The sequence below is a fragment of the Engystomops pustulosus genome, chromosome 2 (assembly GCF_040894005.1).
Source record: "Engystomops pustulosus chromosome 2, aEngPut4.maternal, whole genome shotgun sequence".
Classification (NCBI taxonomy): Eukaryota; Metazoa; Chordata; class Amphibia; order Anura; family Leptodactylidae; genus Engystomops; species Engystomops pustulosus.
Window position 1 is genome coordinate 178,886,399 of NC_092412.1, and position 17,919 is coordinate 178,904,317.

The window sequence follows — 17,919 nt, forward strand, 5'->3', positions numbered from 1 at the left end:
AACAGATATTAGATGTTACAGGTAATCATCAGAATAAAAAATTGTCCAGACTTCATAAAATGTATCACTAATGTAATTATAAATGCATCCATCCAGAAATAGACACTAGAGATGTCAATCAAAAAGCAGATGACAGGGGTAAGTGTTGACTGCAGGACCTTGACACTCAGGAACACTGTAGATGAAGATGCATGGAAGATTAACACTTCCCTTTCACAGTGATGCAACAAGTATAACAATTCCAATAGGTATGTTTTAAAAAGGATTTCAGGCCCCCCTCAATGCAGAGGAATAAGTCACTGGAAAGAAACGCCCATATTTATCTCAGCACTGCTGGAGTGACCACAAAAACAGGACTGTGGAGTCAAGGTCTGAGTTATGGGAAGTAAGAAGTCGGAAGTTTGGCTTTCCGACTGCATAGCCCTGTTACATATTAGATCCTTATCCTTACTTTTGACCCGACTCCTGGAATAGTGGCATCATCTTGGCAGAAATTCCATACAAGGAGATAATCTCAGGTGGTTGATAAAAGTGCTCTGTTCCAACATCTATATTTTCAGAGGAGGCAGTCGGCTCTGAAACTGGTGCAGCAAAAGACCTGATGCTGAGAAGAGACGCAGAATGTAAAAAGAATGAGGCAATACATGGATGCATCCAAGTTATATTCGGATCAGCACGCACAAAAACAAAATGGATTCCAGCAGTTGTTTGGATCTTCTTTCTCATTAAAAGCCATACAAAAGTACACATTATGAGATATAATAAAAAGAAAAAAGTTTTAAAAGGTCTGAACAAATGAAAGAGGTTTTAAATAAAAAGACAAAAATATTAACAAAAAGACAACATGATACATTTTACACTTCAGAATATAATGAAAAGATAGAGGGGTCACAAAATCAAAACAGACTTTGTAGTGTTCAGCAAACACGCTTAGGTCCACTAAAATATTCTTATTCTCAGCTTAGTTCTTCAGTTCAGCTTAAAGAGAACCCGGTCACCACATTTTCACATATACAGCTAGTGACAGGTGATAGAGCCCTATTACCTATCCGTCACCCTTCTCTCAGTTAAAAATTGTTTCCCTTACATCCCCATAAATCAACTTTATCTTATATTAGCTGGCATCAGAGAAGGCGTATCCTGCTAGGCCAGCCACCTCCATCTCTCTACTCAGCATGTCATGTGGCCAGAGTGACATAATCATAGGTCTTTTAGCCTTCTAAGATTAGCATACTGTACACCAGCCATAAATCTGATCTCATAAAATCACAGCAGCCTCGTAGGAGTTCTACTCCTCTCCATCCATGTTGTGATTTCATGTGATCAGATACCTACATGGGAGAGATGTTGCAAATGTTACAGGACCTTATATGATGTCATCCTGGTCACTTGACTAAGTGCCCAATGATGTAAGAGAGCTCTCCATACAGCAGAATATCATAGCCTAGGAACAAGAAGGCAGGGCAGTACAAGTAGAATTTAATATGCGTGACTCAATTAGTGTGAATGACTCACATCAGGTGAGCTGCGCCACTATAGACTTCCTCCTTCTAAGTGAATGACTTGAATCATTCGATTAGTCTCACGCTTGTGACATCACTCAAGGTCCTGTAGTTTTTTACATGCTGCCGGCAATAATAAGGACTGATATTTTCCTGTACCTAGCAGCTACAGATCGTCTCCTAGTGCCCCACCTAAAATTATCCACCCACCCTCCACTCATCTCCAGCATACAAATATGGATACCCATGGCAAACAATATAAACAAAGTGAGGGAGAGCAGTCAAGGTGACAATGTAAAACCCCTGCTAAGGGGCAAACGGCTGCTGATAGTGTCAAGGTTACCGGGAGACTAGTCTGGATACTCGTTACGGAGTTCAGGAGGAGTAGTCTGTGGACCCTATGGACCACCGCGGGAGTTGACAGTACTAGCCGACAACCGGAGTAGCAAACATAGCTGCTATAATAGACAAGCTGTGCCAACAAAATAATGAAGGGCTTGTGGTGCTTGCAGTCTCTTCATTGTGTTGAAAGGAGAACCCCCACATATAATAATAATAACAACAACAACCCCTATTTATATAGCGCCATCATATTACGCAGTGCTTCACAAATTAGTTAATCATTGAGATACCTCAAAAGTTATAGTCCCATAGAACCCGCTTATCATACTGTATGTGCTTAGAGTATACTTACTCTGGGTGCTTCCAGTCCACCTCCACAATACTCTCCACTCCTTTAGTAAGCTCCTTTACCTGTAGGATTTTACGCTGCTGCATTACCTGCAAGAATTTGGACAGCTGGAAGAAGGATAAGTAAAGCTGGATTAGAAAGATTATAAACTTCACAACTTCACTGATGCTTATGGGAATGGAAAAGTGTTTTAATTTTAATGACAGGAATATATGATGGACATGTTTCCTAAAACCAGATAACGTCCTCATTTTTTACAGTACTGTTATTTAGATAAATAAACATGTGGATTCCTCATGAAATAACACTGCTTGAGTATTTTCCTACTCTGCATTGCACATTTTCTCTGCTATTCCTCTCAAAAATATTGGGCATTACCAATAAGGCCCCATTACATTGGTTTAAAAAAACTCAGAATAACACAAAAATAATTGATCACATCAAAGATGGGCACGACTTTATTCTTGTTACCATACCTTTTTGTAACTAGACTTCTTAATGTCCACTTGTTCTCCTTCAGGGCTACAAAGCAAACCATTCAACAATTGTAATGTAAAAAATAGAAGATGAAAAGGTAGACATATTTTTGGCTTTACATCTAAATGCAGCCCACCTTTTGACTCTTTTCCTTACTGCTCTTACAGAAGAGTATAATACATCAGACCTCCTAATAATAGCTAATAATGGTCAAAAGGAAAGTTTATTCTTTTAGGTGCAACATCTAAAAATACAATTATATTATTAGGTTGAGAACCTAATACCAGTCTAAAGTACACACAATCATACTATGTACATTAAACCATGATCAATATTAACATACACAAAATCTTAAACCCATTGTGATCGCAGGTCATTGGTGCCTGAATGTTCTCTTTCACTCTTTTTAAAATATTGATAACTTTGGTATAGCTTTACATACCATTACAAGTTTGATTTTGTTTCAAAGGGTCATACTGCTTGAACCGACACACTAGAAACACAATTCTGGTGTTCAATTAACTAATTGTGGATAGTGTTTCTACATTACACAGAACCAGAAATATAAAGTGTTAGGCTGCATTCACACAGCCGTATGGGGGACGTATATAAGACGGATATAAGTCTGTACCCTGTGAAAAGATAGGACATGTCCTATCTTTTACCGTAATATGGTGCCATGCCCCTTGTTTCTTTATGGAGAGGGGCGGGGGTGAGCTGTGCTCACCCCCCTCCTCCTCCTCTCTGTGGCACCCATGTGTGCCCGCCATACTACAATATCTTAATGTGAATGTAGCCTTAAAGTTACATCTCCTGCCTTCCAAAAGCTGAAACTATTTTTCCTGTTAAGAGTTTTATAGAGCCTTGTTTTTGTGGGTCATATATTACTTCCTAATGATGTACTAAGAAGATGAAATAAAGCCAAGTTTACATACTCATATGTTTAATTCTTCTGAGGATAACAAATTTTCCAGAAAAAAAATTAAAATGGTGGGCAAATTTAAGAGGGTTTTCGTTTTTTTTTTTTTTCCTTTCAGCTTTTCAGCCTATGGTGCTTGAACATCAAATCATTTATACTATTGACTGCAATATGTATTGTAGTCTATTGCAAAATAACTATGGAACATGGCAAAAGCCAGCACATGGAAGCAGGGCACAGCATAGTTTACAGGCTTACAGTGTGTGATGAATGGTCAAAATCTAGAGAAAATAATAATAAATAATAATAATGAGCTACATGTCCAATTAATAGGGTGTGAAAGTTACTACTCCCCATCCCCCGATACTAAACATACAACACAACTCACCAACAGGAGAAAAGATAGTTCCGGAGGAAGCTGCTGGTAAGAAGAGGAAGGTCTGACTTCTTCACTTTGTACTTTAAAGCTTGAAAGAAGCACTGGTTTAGTAAGACGTCCATGGCTTCTATAAAATGATGAAAAAAAGAGCAGACCCATGAGAAAAAACTGCATGTTTACTGCTCAGGCGAACAACAATACAGGGGTGTAATTTGCAGACCACCCCAATAACTCTAAAAGTGCATATGGCCATTGTTTAAAAATATAAAACTAAAAAAAAAAAAAAAAGACTGACAACTGCCATGGAAAAGAGATGAAAATAGTTTAAATCCACCATTATCACCATCATCTAAAGAGAATGGAGACTGTGCCACAGATGGCAATGAGAGATAAGGGTCAATAAAGTTTAAAGATAAACTCTGGTAGCTGCTTTCTTCTCTCTCTACACATGCACTTTGGTGACATTTTCAGACTGTTTCCAACACTGCTGTTTTTAAGTCATTGTAATAGATGAACTCTTGGCATGCTTTTGTAGTAAAACCACAGCAATACTGAAACAAAATTGCAGAAACAATCCATTCCAAAGCACTGGATCTTATATTTCAATGAATACCAGATTTGGTATTAAAAATAAAGCAAATACAGTGGGTACGGAAAGTATTCAGACCCTTTAAAAATGTTCACTCTTTGTTTCATTGCAGCCTATTGGTAACATCAAAAAAGTTCTTTCTTTGCTCATTAATGTACATTCTTCACCTCATGGTGGAGGGCTGCAGTGATAGTTGGCTTTGTAGAACTTTCTCCCAACTGTCTCTCACATGATTGCTTAGTTCGACTGTTTTGCGAGGTCAAGAAAGAGTTGTGGTCGTCCCAAACTCCTTCCATTTAAGGATTATAGAGGCCACTGTGCTCTTAGAAACCGTAGGAACCTTGAGTGCTGCAGAAATTATTTTGTAACTTTGGCCAAATTTGTGCCGTGCCACAATTCTGTGCTTGTTGGGCAGTTCCTTAAACATCATGATTCTCATGTGCTCTATGATCTTTTATATAGACAGGTGTGTGTCTTTCATAATCAAGTCCAATAAGTTCAATTAAACACAGCTGAACTCCAATAAAGGAGTAGAACTGTCTTAAGGAGGATCAGTAGGAAATGGACAGCATGCGAGTTAATTATGTGCATAGGGTCTGAATACTGATGATCATGTGATATTTAATTTCATCTTATTTAATAAACTTGCAAAAATATCTAGATTTCTGTATGGGGTGCGGAGTATACATTAATGAGCAAAAAAAAAAAAAAAACTTATCAATCGGCTACAATATCAGAAAGAGAAATTTAAAGTGGTTTGAATACTTTCCGTACCCACTGTAAATAAAGCAATTTGTTCAGATACACTTAGGCAAAAATGGGAAAATCTGTTAGGCAAGTCTAATCCTTCAACAAACGTTGCATGAATCTACATTCACATACACATCGGTGCATTTTGCTAATAACATGGAATACAACAGAGATTTCAAATGATACTCATGTGCCGGGAAAGGAGGTAGCATGGGAGAGGCTACATAAGTGAAAAAATAGGGACGGTTTTGTATTTACTTGTACTATTTTTCAATGGGCTGGGATTGGTGTTGGGGGGTGAAGAATTTACCTTGTGGAGAAATGTCTTCAGAGTCCTTTGTCGTTTCTATCCCTTCCTCAACTGCAATATCTTCAGACTCCTGATTCTTATCTGCTGCTACATCAGTCAGGCATAAGTTCTCCATTTGTGTTTCAGATTCATGGGTGTCTAACATCAAATCATGGGAGTGTTGTTCATCATCTTCTTCAGGTGAAGCCTCGGTCTCTAAAGGAGCAATGACTGGAGGGCCTGACTTGTCACCAGAAGCCCTGCCATAACATCAGGTTAATGCTAAAAAGGGGACTCCATGAAAAACAGTGATATATGATGTATGGAATCCCTGCAGAAAAGCATTGCCAAACTGTTTTTATAATTATAACAGGGAAAAAAGGACTCCCTGCATCATATATCACTATGACACTGTAAGTCCTTTCCTCGACGGTGTATTCAGGACACCCTAAGCAAAGACACCACCAAACAACTATTCAATTCCCATGGAGTACTGTACAGAAATGATCTTGAGATCATGTATACACTAAGTGTATATAGTATACAGATAACTACATATTGTGCACATACCTAATGGTAAAATTAAAGAAGTAAATAAGCTTTTGTTAGTTATTTCCTACCACAATTGATCTTTGTACGTGTGTAAAATATTGAAACCTTTCCCCTTCATCCCGGAGGCCAACATCTCTCTTGTGGACACAGTGGCGACACCAATCGCTACAGGAGCTCTGCAAAAAAATAAGGTGAAAAATGTTGTTGCCGTGCTCTCCACCCAGAGATACTATGTAGCAGAAAGATCCATGTTCTTTATCTCCTAAGTAAGAAAATATGAACTATAAAGGGACTATAACGTAAGTCAACAGCCCAAAAATGTTGCAATGAAGTGGTCTATTATATGAGACTGTATATGTGTTTATATCCTGTGTACCAGAGCCCAGGCTTTACAGAAAGAATGTATACCTGCCGCTATTATGACAGACTTGGTTTTTTTGCATTGTATTGTGCTGGATTGCTTTTATATTTTATTACTGTATATATGTGTAAATCTTGGTATCTAGATTGTATCAAGTAATATAAGAAAACTAGGTGATGTATTAAGGGGTATATCAAGATGCATCCACAGGTGTACTGTTAAAGTGGTTTTCCCATGAAGACAAGTTAGGCCCTAACTTGCTGCACAGGGGAGGGTTTCAGACTCCCACAGATCGCGAAAACGAGTAATGGAGCAGACTGTGTTGGACCCCTCATGTTCTCAACGGCGGGGGTCTCAGCACTGTGGATAGGGCCTAACTTGTCTTCATGGGAAAACCCCTTTAACAAGGTTGGCCACATTTATGTTGCTAGCACATGTGTGGATTCAGCATTTGGTTTTTAGTAGATTATATTTGAGTCAATAAATGTACATTTTTATTGAATAGAGTTTGGTACCGTGTTTATCCTATCAAATGTTTGCTAGATAGTTATAGGAACCAGTTTGCTTACTTTGAGCTGAGACATGTGTCTGCTTCTCATTACTTATATAGGTATTGGTTAAAATACAGAAATAGATATACAATAATTTAGTATAATCAACTAAATGTCTTTTACCTGTTTCCCACTAAAGTGACTGCACAGAGTCTGCCTTGCTCTACCCCTGGAAGGCCTGTAGATGGCAGCACAACTCCCGGCAGCATCAGATCTGAAAAGAAAACAAACAACTACTGATCACATGGTAGGAAACTTTCTCTGGGCAATAACTTCCAGGGAAGGGTGCAGGGCAGGGCAGGATTATTAAAGATGATTTTCACTTGCCATGCCTAGCAACTATCTAAAAGTGTCATCATGTCAGCATATTTGTTCAATGAGTTTTAGGGCAGATTTGTATTGTAACATAATTCCGGATCCAATATTTCAATTTCATGTTACTCTGCCCTTTGTGAAGGTATGAGCTTGTACCATCTAACATTGACGGGGCTTCCTAGAATCTTTCTCCATCAATCACCTCAGCATGAATGTGAACAGGGTCATATTCAGCATTGTGGTATGTGTGACATCATCAAACTTGAGTTTCCTGGTGGTATTTTGAGGTTTATTTTTCCCCGCAGAGAGATTCATGGCGACAAAAATGTGTTCCCAAAGGAATGGCACAAATCTCCCATTCAGTTTATAGCAGGTGGATTATATAGCAACACAAAATATAAAAGGAGGATGTTGGACTGTTTCACACGAGGATGACATTGATTGGGAACACACATTTCGCGGAAAGTAATGATTTTAGCTGAATAATGCTGGAAACCACTCAAACCATCCCAATACGCCAAATATAATGTAGCTGATACTAATACATTTAGGAGGCTGAATACAGATTCTAAAGGCAAAAAACCACCAGCCACGATTAAAGGGGTTCTCAGGACGTGGAAAAACATAGCTGCAGTCTTCCAAAAACAGCACCACACCTGACCATGGTTACTACCAGTACTGCAGCTCAGCTGTATAGAAATGAATGGAGCTTAGTTGCAATACCACACACTACCCATGGTCAGGTGAGGCGCTGTTTTTGGAAGACTGCAGCCATGTTTTTCCACCTCCAGAGAACCCCTTTAAGGGTATGTGTGTGGAGATTCCAGAAATGTGTTGGATGATTGAGATGTGGTCTGTCCATATATGATGGATTGTCATTATTTTCCTATTTGCTTAACCTGCTATGAGGAGGGGGATCTGGAATGGTGAGCTGGAACGTCTTTCCTACCGTTTCCAAATTATTGTTAGCCATGAATTGATCATTATATATTTTTTTTTTTATTGCAGGAAGGATTGCTCCTTGGATGTGTTTATTAAGATTGTGGGGTTAAAAATAGCCTGACGTTTTCAAAGAGTTTGCCTCTTCTCAAAAATTGTCCTTTGTAAACATTCAGAAGATTCCGCAGTTGGGGGATCACATCTTGTGCTTCATATAAAATGTTATACTGTCAACAGTGTATTGCACCCTGTAAAATGGGAGATGTCATTCTTTTAGATCACTGCTTTCTGTATGGGGCCTTTAGGAAACAACTTAAGATTGCTGTGGTGTTCCGATTAGACGGTAATTGGTTAGTAAAAACACAATAAGGAGATCGTAAGATCAGCCCAAAAATAGCATGAAACAGGTGTTACACCCACTCTATTCCAGGATACAGTCCAGTATCTACTAGTTGCCAATGATAAGCCACACCTCAGGCAGAACAGTAACAACAGAATGGGAAAAAATGTGCATAAGGAACTCCATAGGTCTCCAAACTTCTAAGATAATATATTTATGTTAGTTGCAGGTTACAAAGGAGTAGTAAAAGGAAACTTGTCATCAGGATTTCACATGTTCCCATAGTCTGTTTAATACCATTCCCAATCTGCCTTTATAATTACTGGCACTATTCACCTAGCAATGAGTCAGGTCAAAACGGCGGCTCTTTCAGATGAAGGATAGTAATCAGCTCTAGTCCCAAGAGCTGTCGGCTCACTTAGCCCTAGCCCGTGACCATGCCCACTTTAACCCAAAAATTTGTGGTTCAAAGCCAAGTATAGATTTGTGGGTTGCTGCCAGAAAAACATCTCAATGATAAAATTTTACTTCATGACTGCACAAAACTATATATATCAATCTGCTTGGCTCCTGCTCTAAAACATGCTACAGGCGATCTCCATCAGCTCCATAGATATGAATGGAGCATAACGGTCATGCACGGCCGTCTGCTCCATTAGTTTGAGGAGTAGTGAGGGGGCCGGTTGGACCCCTCGTTTTCGCTATCTGCGGGCGTCTCAGCACCGAGACCCCCATTGATCAGCAAGTTAGGCCCTATCCCGTAGATGGGGGCTAACTTGACTTTGTGGGAAACCCCATCTAAGAAGCTAAAAGAAGGGCACATCCTGCCACATGAAGTGCATACCAGCATGTTGGTAATGTCCATTTTTCTTCAAAAAAAATCCCTTGGCTCCACATGGAGCTTGCACTGATGGCCATAATGCAAGACCTACATTTAATGCACTGACCTACTGGGAATTATTGGGTAATTGGCGATTGCAAGGTATTTTTGCCTGATGCTTGCCCATACATGGGGAGGGTGATAATAATGATGGGTAAAACAGATAGAACCATACTTGTGCCAGTTTTACAGAAATCCACATGCTTGAGAGATCAGTGGAGATAATATAGTGGTAGGGTGGGGGAAAGCAGCACTTTAAATGGAAATGGTGCTTGTATCAGCAGGACACCCAAAATGCATTTTCCACCATCTACAGAGCACTTATCTTATCAGTGCATTTGAACACATTGGCCTTTTACTAAAGGTCGTGCGCCAGTTGTCTGTCAGACGTTCTTTTCAGTGCAAACTGCTGGTATTTAAGAAGTGTTTGAGACACAATTTGACATAATTGTGGCGCACGCTGCACTAGGCATCACACAACACAAATTAGGGGGCGTTCCGGGGCTCATTCTGACCATGCATAACATTTATCATGCAAAGTAGAACATAAGTGTGTCGCAAGCTCTATGTTAAACGTACACCACAAAAAAGTTGGTGAACTCTGTCGGTTCAGCAGAGGGAAGAGCCAGATTCATGAATCTGGCGCACCCTGCATTATACACAGGCAAACCCACTTTTAGTGCAGTTTTCACTACTCTTAGTAAATGTGTCCAATCTGCTTACAAAATCCCTTAAAACACCTGTGGATAATGCTATCCTGTATTATTCCAGGATATTGTTTAGGGAAATTAAACATATTCATTACCTGCTCCACCCGCCATTTTTTCAAGAACAGGTGGCCATGTCCCAAAGGCTGGGAGAAGATCTGGAAATCTCCAAAGTGTATACACTGTAAAAAAAGAAGCAATAATGAACACATACAATGTACTGTATACAGATATGGTGAAAATATAGGACATTGCAGATTCAACCACCAATTGTACTTGAAGAAGGGTTATTGGGCCGAAAGTTCAAGAGTTTTTGGATATTAAGAGTTTTTGACCTATACTTGCGGACTGATGTACTGAAAGCGCAGTTCAAGCTTTTTTATTTGGTTCCATACCTCTAATTCCTATGCCAGCCAAATGACACTGCAGTTGCAGGTGAGCTGCCAACGATTCTGTGGTAGCTAATCCAGTGCAAATTCATCTTGTGTGTCCCTTGCCTTCGACTACAAACATACAAATGTATATTATCGCTAGCATACATACCCATGTCTTTCTATGAGTTCATGCACATGACTGACTGTCTAATTCCAAACACAGGTAGGAAGAGGATCAGCTATATACCTTATATACTCGAGTATAAGCCTAGTTTTTCAGCACAAAAAATGTGCTGAAAAATCCACACTCGGCTTATACTCGAGTCAAAAAAATAAATATATCTAAACTCACCTTTCCGGCGACCCCTGTATATCTTCTGTGCAATCTGTCCGGCAGCGGCGGCAGGCTATATGCACTGGGGCAGGGTCTGGCAGGCTATATACACTGGGGCAGGGTCTGGCAGGCTATATACACTGGGGCAGGGTCTGGCAGGCTATATACACTGGGGCAGGGTCTGGCAGGCTATATACACTGGGGCAGGGTCTGGCAGGCTATATACACTGGGGCAGGGTCTGGCAGGCTATATACACTGGGGCAGGGTCTGGCAGGCTATATACACTGGGGCAGGGTCTGGCAGGCTATATACACTGGGGCAGGGTCTGGCAGGCTATACACACTGGGGCAGGGTCTGGCAGGCTATACACACTGGGGCAGGGTCTGGCAGGCTATATACACTGGGGCAGGGTCTGGCAGGCTATACACACTGGGGCAGGGTCTGGCAGGCTATACACACTGGGGCAGGGTCTGGCAGGCTATACACACTGGGGCAGGGTCTGGCAGGCTATACACACTGGGGCAGGGTCTGGCAGGCTATACACACTGGGGCAGGGTCTGGCTGGCTATATACACTGGGGCAGGGTCTGGCTGGCTATATACACTGGGGCATGGGCTGGCTGGCTATATACTGGGGAGGCTGTGACCAGTGCATTTCCCACCCTCGGCTTATACTCGAGTCAATAGGTTTTCCCAGTATTTTGTGGTAAAATTAGGGGCCTCGGCTTATACTCGAGTATATACGGTAAATCACAGCACTGCCAGTCGGCTTTTATACAAGCTGAAGCATAAAATTCCTGCCCGAGTTTGCGGCTCAGGAAGTCTTTCTTTTGTCGCGTGAGTGGACCTAAGATGCAGAGGAAACACGGCTGCAAACAACAGACCACGGGCCCATTGTTTGCAGCATGTGAAAAGCACACTCGTGTAAAGGTAGTCTGATTTTATTACATAGATGATCACTAAATACTGATTATGCCGTTCAGAGCTCTGACCTAAATGTCCTCTTCCCATACAAAATAATGCATTATTAAAAAAGGCAGGAAGGGTGTGCCTCTGCTTAGTTAACATGACTTACATAGTATATAGTAATCACATACACACCTTTATTTCACAATTGCTAATTCATTAGTTGGAGTGACGCAGCTATTACAGCTATCTGACAAAATGTTACAACAACATAGAGTTACACACTTTATACATACTGGATATCGCCATAACTCTACTGACTCGCAGAATAATCTTGCCACAAAATGTATAAATCAAAACAACAGTGATAAAATTCCATTGACATGCAATAAAAAAGAGGGCTAGTTACATCAACTTTGATTGACCATAAAGAAAATACTTTCACTAACAGCTACTAGTTATTCACAATGAATAGGAAAGCCACTATATGACTTTTCCATAAATAAAAGATACCACCATGAAGAATATACATGGTATGCCAGGTTATAAAATATGTGGCTTCATATATAGAGAACACTCGTATTCCAGGTGGCTATAAAATTCAAAGTCAGCAATTTCACATGAAGACTCTGATGTGTAAACAGTCAGTGATGCTTCCCCTCACCCTTTCACTAATTCCCATGCGCTGCAATGACATTAATGTAATTTAGTAGTAGAATGCTATAACTTTCACAATATATGAGTATAACAGGAAGAGCTCTCAGTCATAGATCTGCCACCCAGTTTTTGATAAAACTCATGGCCACGTAAGTATTGCAGAGAGGAAGATTAGCATAACAAAGCCATTGGGCATTAAATAACCATCAAAACCTTCTACCTTAAAGTATACTACATTAAATTAAATAAACTCAGAAAGTTTCATGCACATTATTCTCGGGTCATATTTATTGCTGTACTGTGGTATTTAGAATTTCTGGGTTGGCATTTTGTGCCTTATTGTGGTTGTTGGTGTAGCTAGGGTACTGGTTACTGATGCTGCTTCTTCGGCCAAGGTCACACGTTCTGCTAGTGTTCATAACGCGATGCTAGCACACAGGGGGCGGGCCTCGGCCCGATTGCATATTCATTTGAGGGAAACACATGCGATCGGTAACCAGGTTCCGGGTCCTGCACAAGGCCAAGGTCCGCCCCCTGTGCGTTAGCGTCGCTTTATGAATGCAACAGTAGCAGAACCTGTGACCGCGGCCTTCAAGTTGAGCTGTATAGTAGTATAATGTTGCTCACCCCTTGCCTAGATCCTTAGATCAGGAATAGAACAGACATTTAAAGGAAATGTTTGTGGAGTTGAAGCCGGTAAATTTTATCACAACGCCGACTCCACAGCCCCGGTTTTATGTCAGGAGAAGCTCACAGCATAACATATCCTCCATTCACCTAAAAGAAAACTTACCAAATAGAGGAACTTTAGTAAAAAAAGATGCATGCCAGAGGCTACACGTACTTTCGAACTGTATGACACTATAGGATATAGATTTGTTGCAGTTCTCAAATCTTCATCAGCTGTATATAGAGTGCCAAACACTGGAGATCTAGATCTATAAGGGTCAGCATTCTGCAATAGTGCTTACATTGTTTCCAAGAATACACTTAGGCATACAATCCCTTTCCTAACTGGTCATTTTAGGGCCATGACTAAGGACGGCTAGCCCGTCCGAAACGCGTCGGCGTTTATTCCCTGCTGTGGATTTTAAACATATGCCTCAATAAAGAATTTTTTAGTGTCCCGGAACCGGCTGGATATCCGATTTCTTTTCCATTTTAGGGCTACACCAGGAGCTTCCTCATCTACAGCGGCAGAACTATAAGTGAGGACCTATACCAGTCATTTCTGTGCAAAATGATAGAGATTACCCTTCAGTCAGTATTATTTTTTTTACACAACTAAAGGTATCTTGTCATAATCCTGCATTGAAGGCTTTACACTTAAAATGGAGCGCCCTGCACCAACCATTGTGTAACGGTGTGCCAGTGTTTGCCTGGGGTCACAACCCCACCGATCAGCTATTAAAGGGAACCTGTCACCAAGGACCTTATTTTCACTAAAGACATTTTGCAGAAGCCCATTACAGTTGCATTGCAAAGATACGTTTGTGCCTTCTATGATCATTTGGATTACAATGTAATTGTGTGTTTTAATGCATCTGGCCTCCTGCCAGAACCTTGAGGCAAGTCCCAGGTTTGCTTTGGATGCATTTAACAAAAAATCATGTTACTTGTCTGTGCTGCTCACTCCTCAGCTCTCAACCCCCACCTTTCTGCTTGTGTACAATTCCTACCCCCTGCTCCTTCACAGGGATATCAGTGGAGGAGGAAGTGATTGTAAATGAGCAGAATGGTGGGGACTGAGAACTGAGCAACACAAACAAATCATGTTTTCTTTTTTTAAAGGAATCCAAACCAAAGCAAAACTCACCACAGAATTCTGGCAGGAAGCAAGTTACATTCAAAAAGAAAGCAGAAAGGCACATTTGCAATGCAGCTGTAATGGGCTTCTGCAACCTGTCTTTAGTGAAAATGAGGTACTTGGTGACAGGTTCCCTTTAACATCCATTTAGAAATATCTCTCTGCTAACTCTTTCTTACCTGTTGGGTAAAGTTTCCTCTCCAGCTCAAATAGTATGGGATTCTTGTTGTGGACGTAGAGGGTCAGTGAATCTCCTTTGTGGGCATACACCTTTACAATGTTCAGTTCCTCTTTAGACGGCATAAGTTCTGCAAGGTTTTCTGTGCTCAGGCCAGGGAAGGATGTGCCCACATCGGCTCGAAGCTTTCTTCTGAAAAGCATAATGTGGGGTATGGGTACATCTTTTACATGTGTCAAGACCCATACAGGTAAGGGGGTAGATTTATCATAGGCTGGCGCTCCTGGCAGTGTGGCCGCCTGGCAAAACTAAGTCATATACCCACCCCCGTCCGCCATCGCCTGTTCCCCTCTAGGCCCCCACTCCCTTCCATGATGTGGAAGTGGCATATTCACAATTTAAATCGCAAATTTTCACACTGCACAAGAATTTCGATCATTTCACCGATTCTATAATATCCCCCTAAGAATCTATGTCAGTTTACTTAGTGTGACAGACCTGTAACATACTTTAACACTACTTTTTTTCTCCAAATGTAATCTCTATTATGTGCTGTGATACATGTGATATTTACAATTGGACAAAACAGCATCAAGTGTATCAGGGAGGCAAAAACAGCAATAAACCATCTGACTGACACCATTTTTTCTGCGGTTGACACTGACATTTCAACTGACCCATGCATTATTCCAGCCTGTGACACACCGAACACAAAGGGAGACACTTCACACATCAGATATTTCATCTGTTTTTTTGTTTTGTATGGTTTTTATTGCATCAGGTAAAGTAAGTCAAAACCAGACGTGGAGACCATGTAAAGAAGGAATAAAATATAAAGATTCTGTGTGTTCAACCACTCCTGGTTTTGGCTCACAAAAACTGATGTAATGACTAAAATGCTACACGAACATTGTATTTTTCTGTGTGCTTTTTACTGACGCATGCATTTCCTGTGCTGCAGCCTGCGACTTGCCATAGAGGTCTATAGGAACATGGAAAATACTAATGCCACATGGATGACATATTGGTGTCAGTCAGCATTTGTGTACCAATCAGCTATTTAACACAGTCATGTGATCTTTTGAGGGGTTAGGACAAGGCAGTGACATCAGAAGACAAACTTCTGTTTTTTTATGATACACATAAATTGATGACACTCGGACACAGGGCTCAGACCATGAAAACAAACCATTGATCCATTGTGCAGGTAGCCTCTGGCTCTGTTCACACCTGCATCTGGGTTTTTTTATTACCCATTATACTTTCCACTAAAGTTGGTTGTAAAGGAAAATAAAAACATATATTACTAACAATTTACAGTGAAAGTTTTATTATCCCAGGTGAAAGAAATGGGGGCAGTCTGCAGCATTATTTCATGGTGGGGGGTATTATATGCCAGACATTGCTTCTGGAATAGTGCTACAAAATAGAGGGGAGCCCAACCCATACACTTCCCTGTATTTTCATAGGGAATATCTCAGCCCCTTCCAATGTTAATTATAGGATCCACATGGGAACCGATTACTGCGAATATCTCATTCTAGCGCATCTACTATAAAGCTCCCCATGGCTGTGTACGGAAAAGAAGCCCATCACTGCGGCGCATACAAGGCGCTCATCACCTGTCCGAGCCTTTCATCACCGTGTTTGACTTCACTTTGAAGGCTTTGGCGAACATGGCTGAACTCTGGTATGAAGACGGCAATAATAAGCAAGGAGGAGTGCAAGCTGAGAAGCCGGTGTCTGCAGGTAGCATTAATCACTCCCTGGGAGTCGCCATGTTTGGTCCAACCCTTAATTCTGTCCCGCTGGAAACACGGGCCGCTCGGAACTTACGAGCCGCTCAGGATTTTCTTTGTGGCTGAGCTGTAGGATGTGTGGAATTCAGTCACGGTCTTCGTATTTCTCCTTACAGACACTAGAAATGCCCCATTTACATTGCCAAAGTGTAAGCTGAAGAGAACATGTGCAAAGTGTTGTCTTGTTTGCCATTTACAATTGAAACTCCCAAAGGTGAGCTTGATGTAACAACTCTACTAGCTACAATAGGTGCTGGCTTAACGGGGTTGTCTGCTTTTTAACCCTTAGCCCCATTTTTTTGTAATCTGATGTATGGTGCTTTACATAGTTAACTTTTGAACACTTTAATTTACTAAAGTGATTTAAAGGCCCCATTCACACGGACTTATATTTATACATCCTCACAGCCACTTATGAAGCCCGGGATCAGTACTGTTAGCACACCCTGCTGAGCCGTCATTGCAAAAAAGGTATGAGCATCCTCTATCTTTGGCCCTAACAGCAGCCGTGTGGCTCAGTTTCCTATGGAGAAGGTCTGTATACTGTGTACCAGTCTCCTCCTCCAGCGCTTTGACGTGTGCAGGCGAGCACACGTTCATCTGAATGTACCCTGAGGGGGGATGTGGTGATTTTTCATGGGAAAGGCATGTATGTTTCGGCCAACCCGCCTCCCACTTGCGTTTTGCGTTTAAAAACACGGCAATCACACCACATGGGATTCTGCAGTCAGATTGTTTTTTTTGTGACACATTGTGCTTCATATCAGTGATATATCTTGATTAAACCGTAACTGTAAAGCTATAGTGATTTTACCAAATTATTATATGTGATTATCCGTACCGTTTTTTTACGAGTTACATACAGCCACATTAATTTCAATGGACAATACGTCCAACCATTTATATTGCCGTTTTTGACACCGTAGCGTACCGAACCGTATACTAGCCGTATAAAAATATAGAACATGTCCTATTTTCTCTATTTCAGTTCCATTTGCCCTAGAAATCTATGGGTGACGTATAAAATACAGGTTAAATACGTGCTGCATACGGATGAAAAACGTCACGTATATACGGGCTCATACGGCCCGTAAATACGGGACTGGAGATATCATACGGTCGTGTGAATGTAGCCTTATGTGAAATTTTACTTGTTTACCTACAAAAATAAATCTCCCCAAGGGCACATTCACATGGCCGTCTGCGGGGACGTACATGCGGCCGCATGTACGTCCCCATAGACGGCAATAGCGGCGCAGATGCGGTGCCACACATGTGTGGCACCGATCCGGCCCGCACACCGCAAAAAGATAGAGCATGCTCTATCTTTTGGCGTGTGTGCGGCCGTGCGCCGCTATTCTCTATGGAGGGAGGAGGGGCTGCCTCCTCCTCCTCTCCAGCACACGGCGGTATGCCCGCACGGCGGGCATACCGCTGTGTGAATGTACCCCAAGAGTGAGGCAAAGTCAGTCATTTTCATGTGAGTTTAGTGGTTGCTGGGGTAGTTTAACTTCAAACACCACTATCTTCAGTACTATAGTACCCAGAAGTGTTTTTTGTGTTAAATCAAATTAAAGATAATGGGGCTCATTTACTAAATCCGCAGTTTCCCGACAAGAGTTC

At 41.2% G+C, this 17,919-nt stretch overlaps 1 protein-coding gene across 3 annotated transcripts in view; it reads right to left on the reverse strand.

Moving 5' to 3' along the window:
• Positions 1–17,919, reverse strand: part of EIF2D (eukaryotic translation initiation factor 2D) — a 36,303-nt gene that overhangs the window by 9,443 nt on the left and 8,941 nt on the right. For 2 of the 3 annotated variants that reach the window (XM_072137435.1, XM_072137434.1), the window contains exons 2-10: positions 14,499–14,689; positions 10,340–10,423; positions 7,184–7,274; positions 6,217–6,324; positions 5,618–5,856; positions 3,978–4,095; positions 2,670–2,715; positions 2,197–2,300; positions 452–604 (exon numbers count right to left, since the gene is read on the reverse strand). In XM_072137435.1, coding sequence (XP_071993536.1) covers positions 452–604; positions 2,197–2,300; positions 2,670–2,715; positions 3,978–4,095; positions 5,618–5,856; positions 6,217–6,324; positions 7,184–7,274; positions 10,340–10,423; positions 14,499–14,622 — 1,067 coding nt within the window. In that variant the 5' untranslated portion in view covers positions 14,623–14,689. Of the gene's footprint in view, positions 1–451; positions 605–2,196; positions 2,301–2,669; positions 2,716–3,977; positions 4,096–5,617; positions 5,857–6,216; positions 6,325–7,183; positions 7,275–10,339; positions 10,424–14,498; positions 14,690–16,119; positions 16,327–17,919 lie in introns of those variants that run through there. The other variant, XM_072137433.1, reaches the window with a different exon arrangement.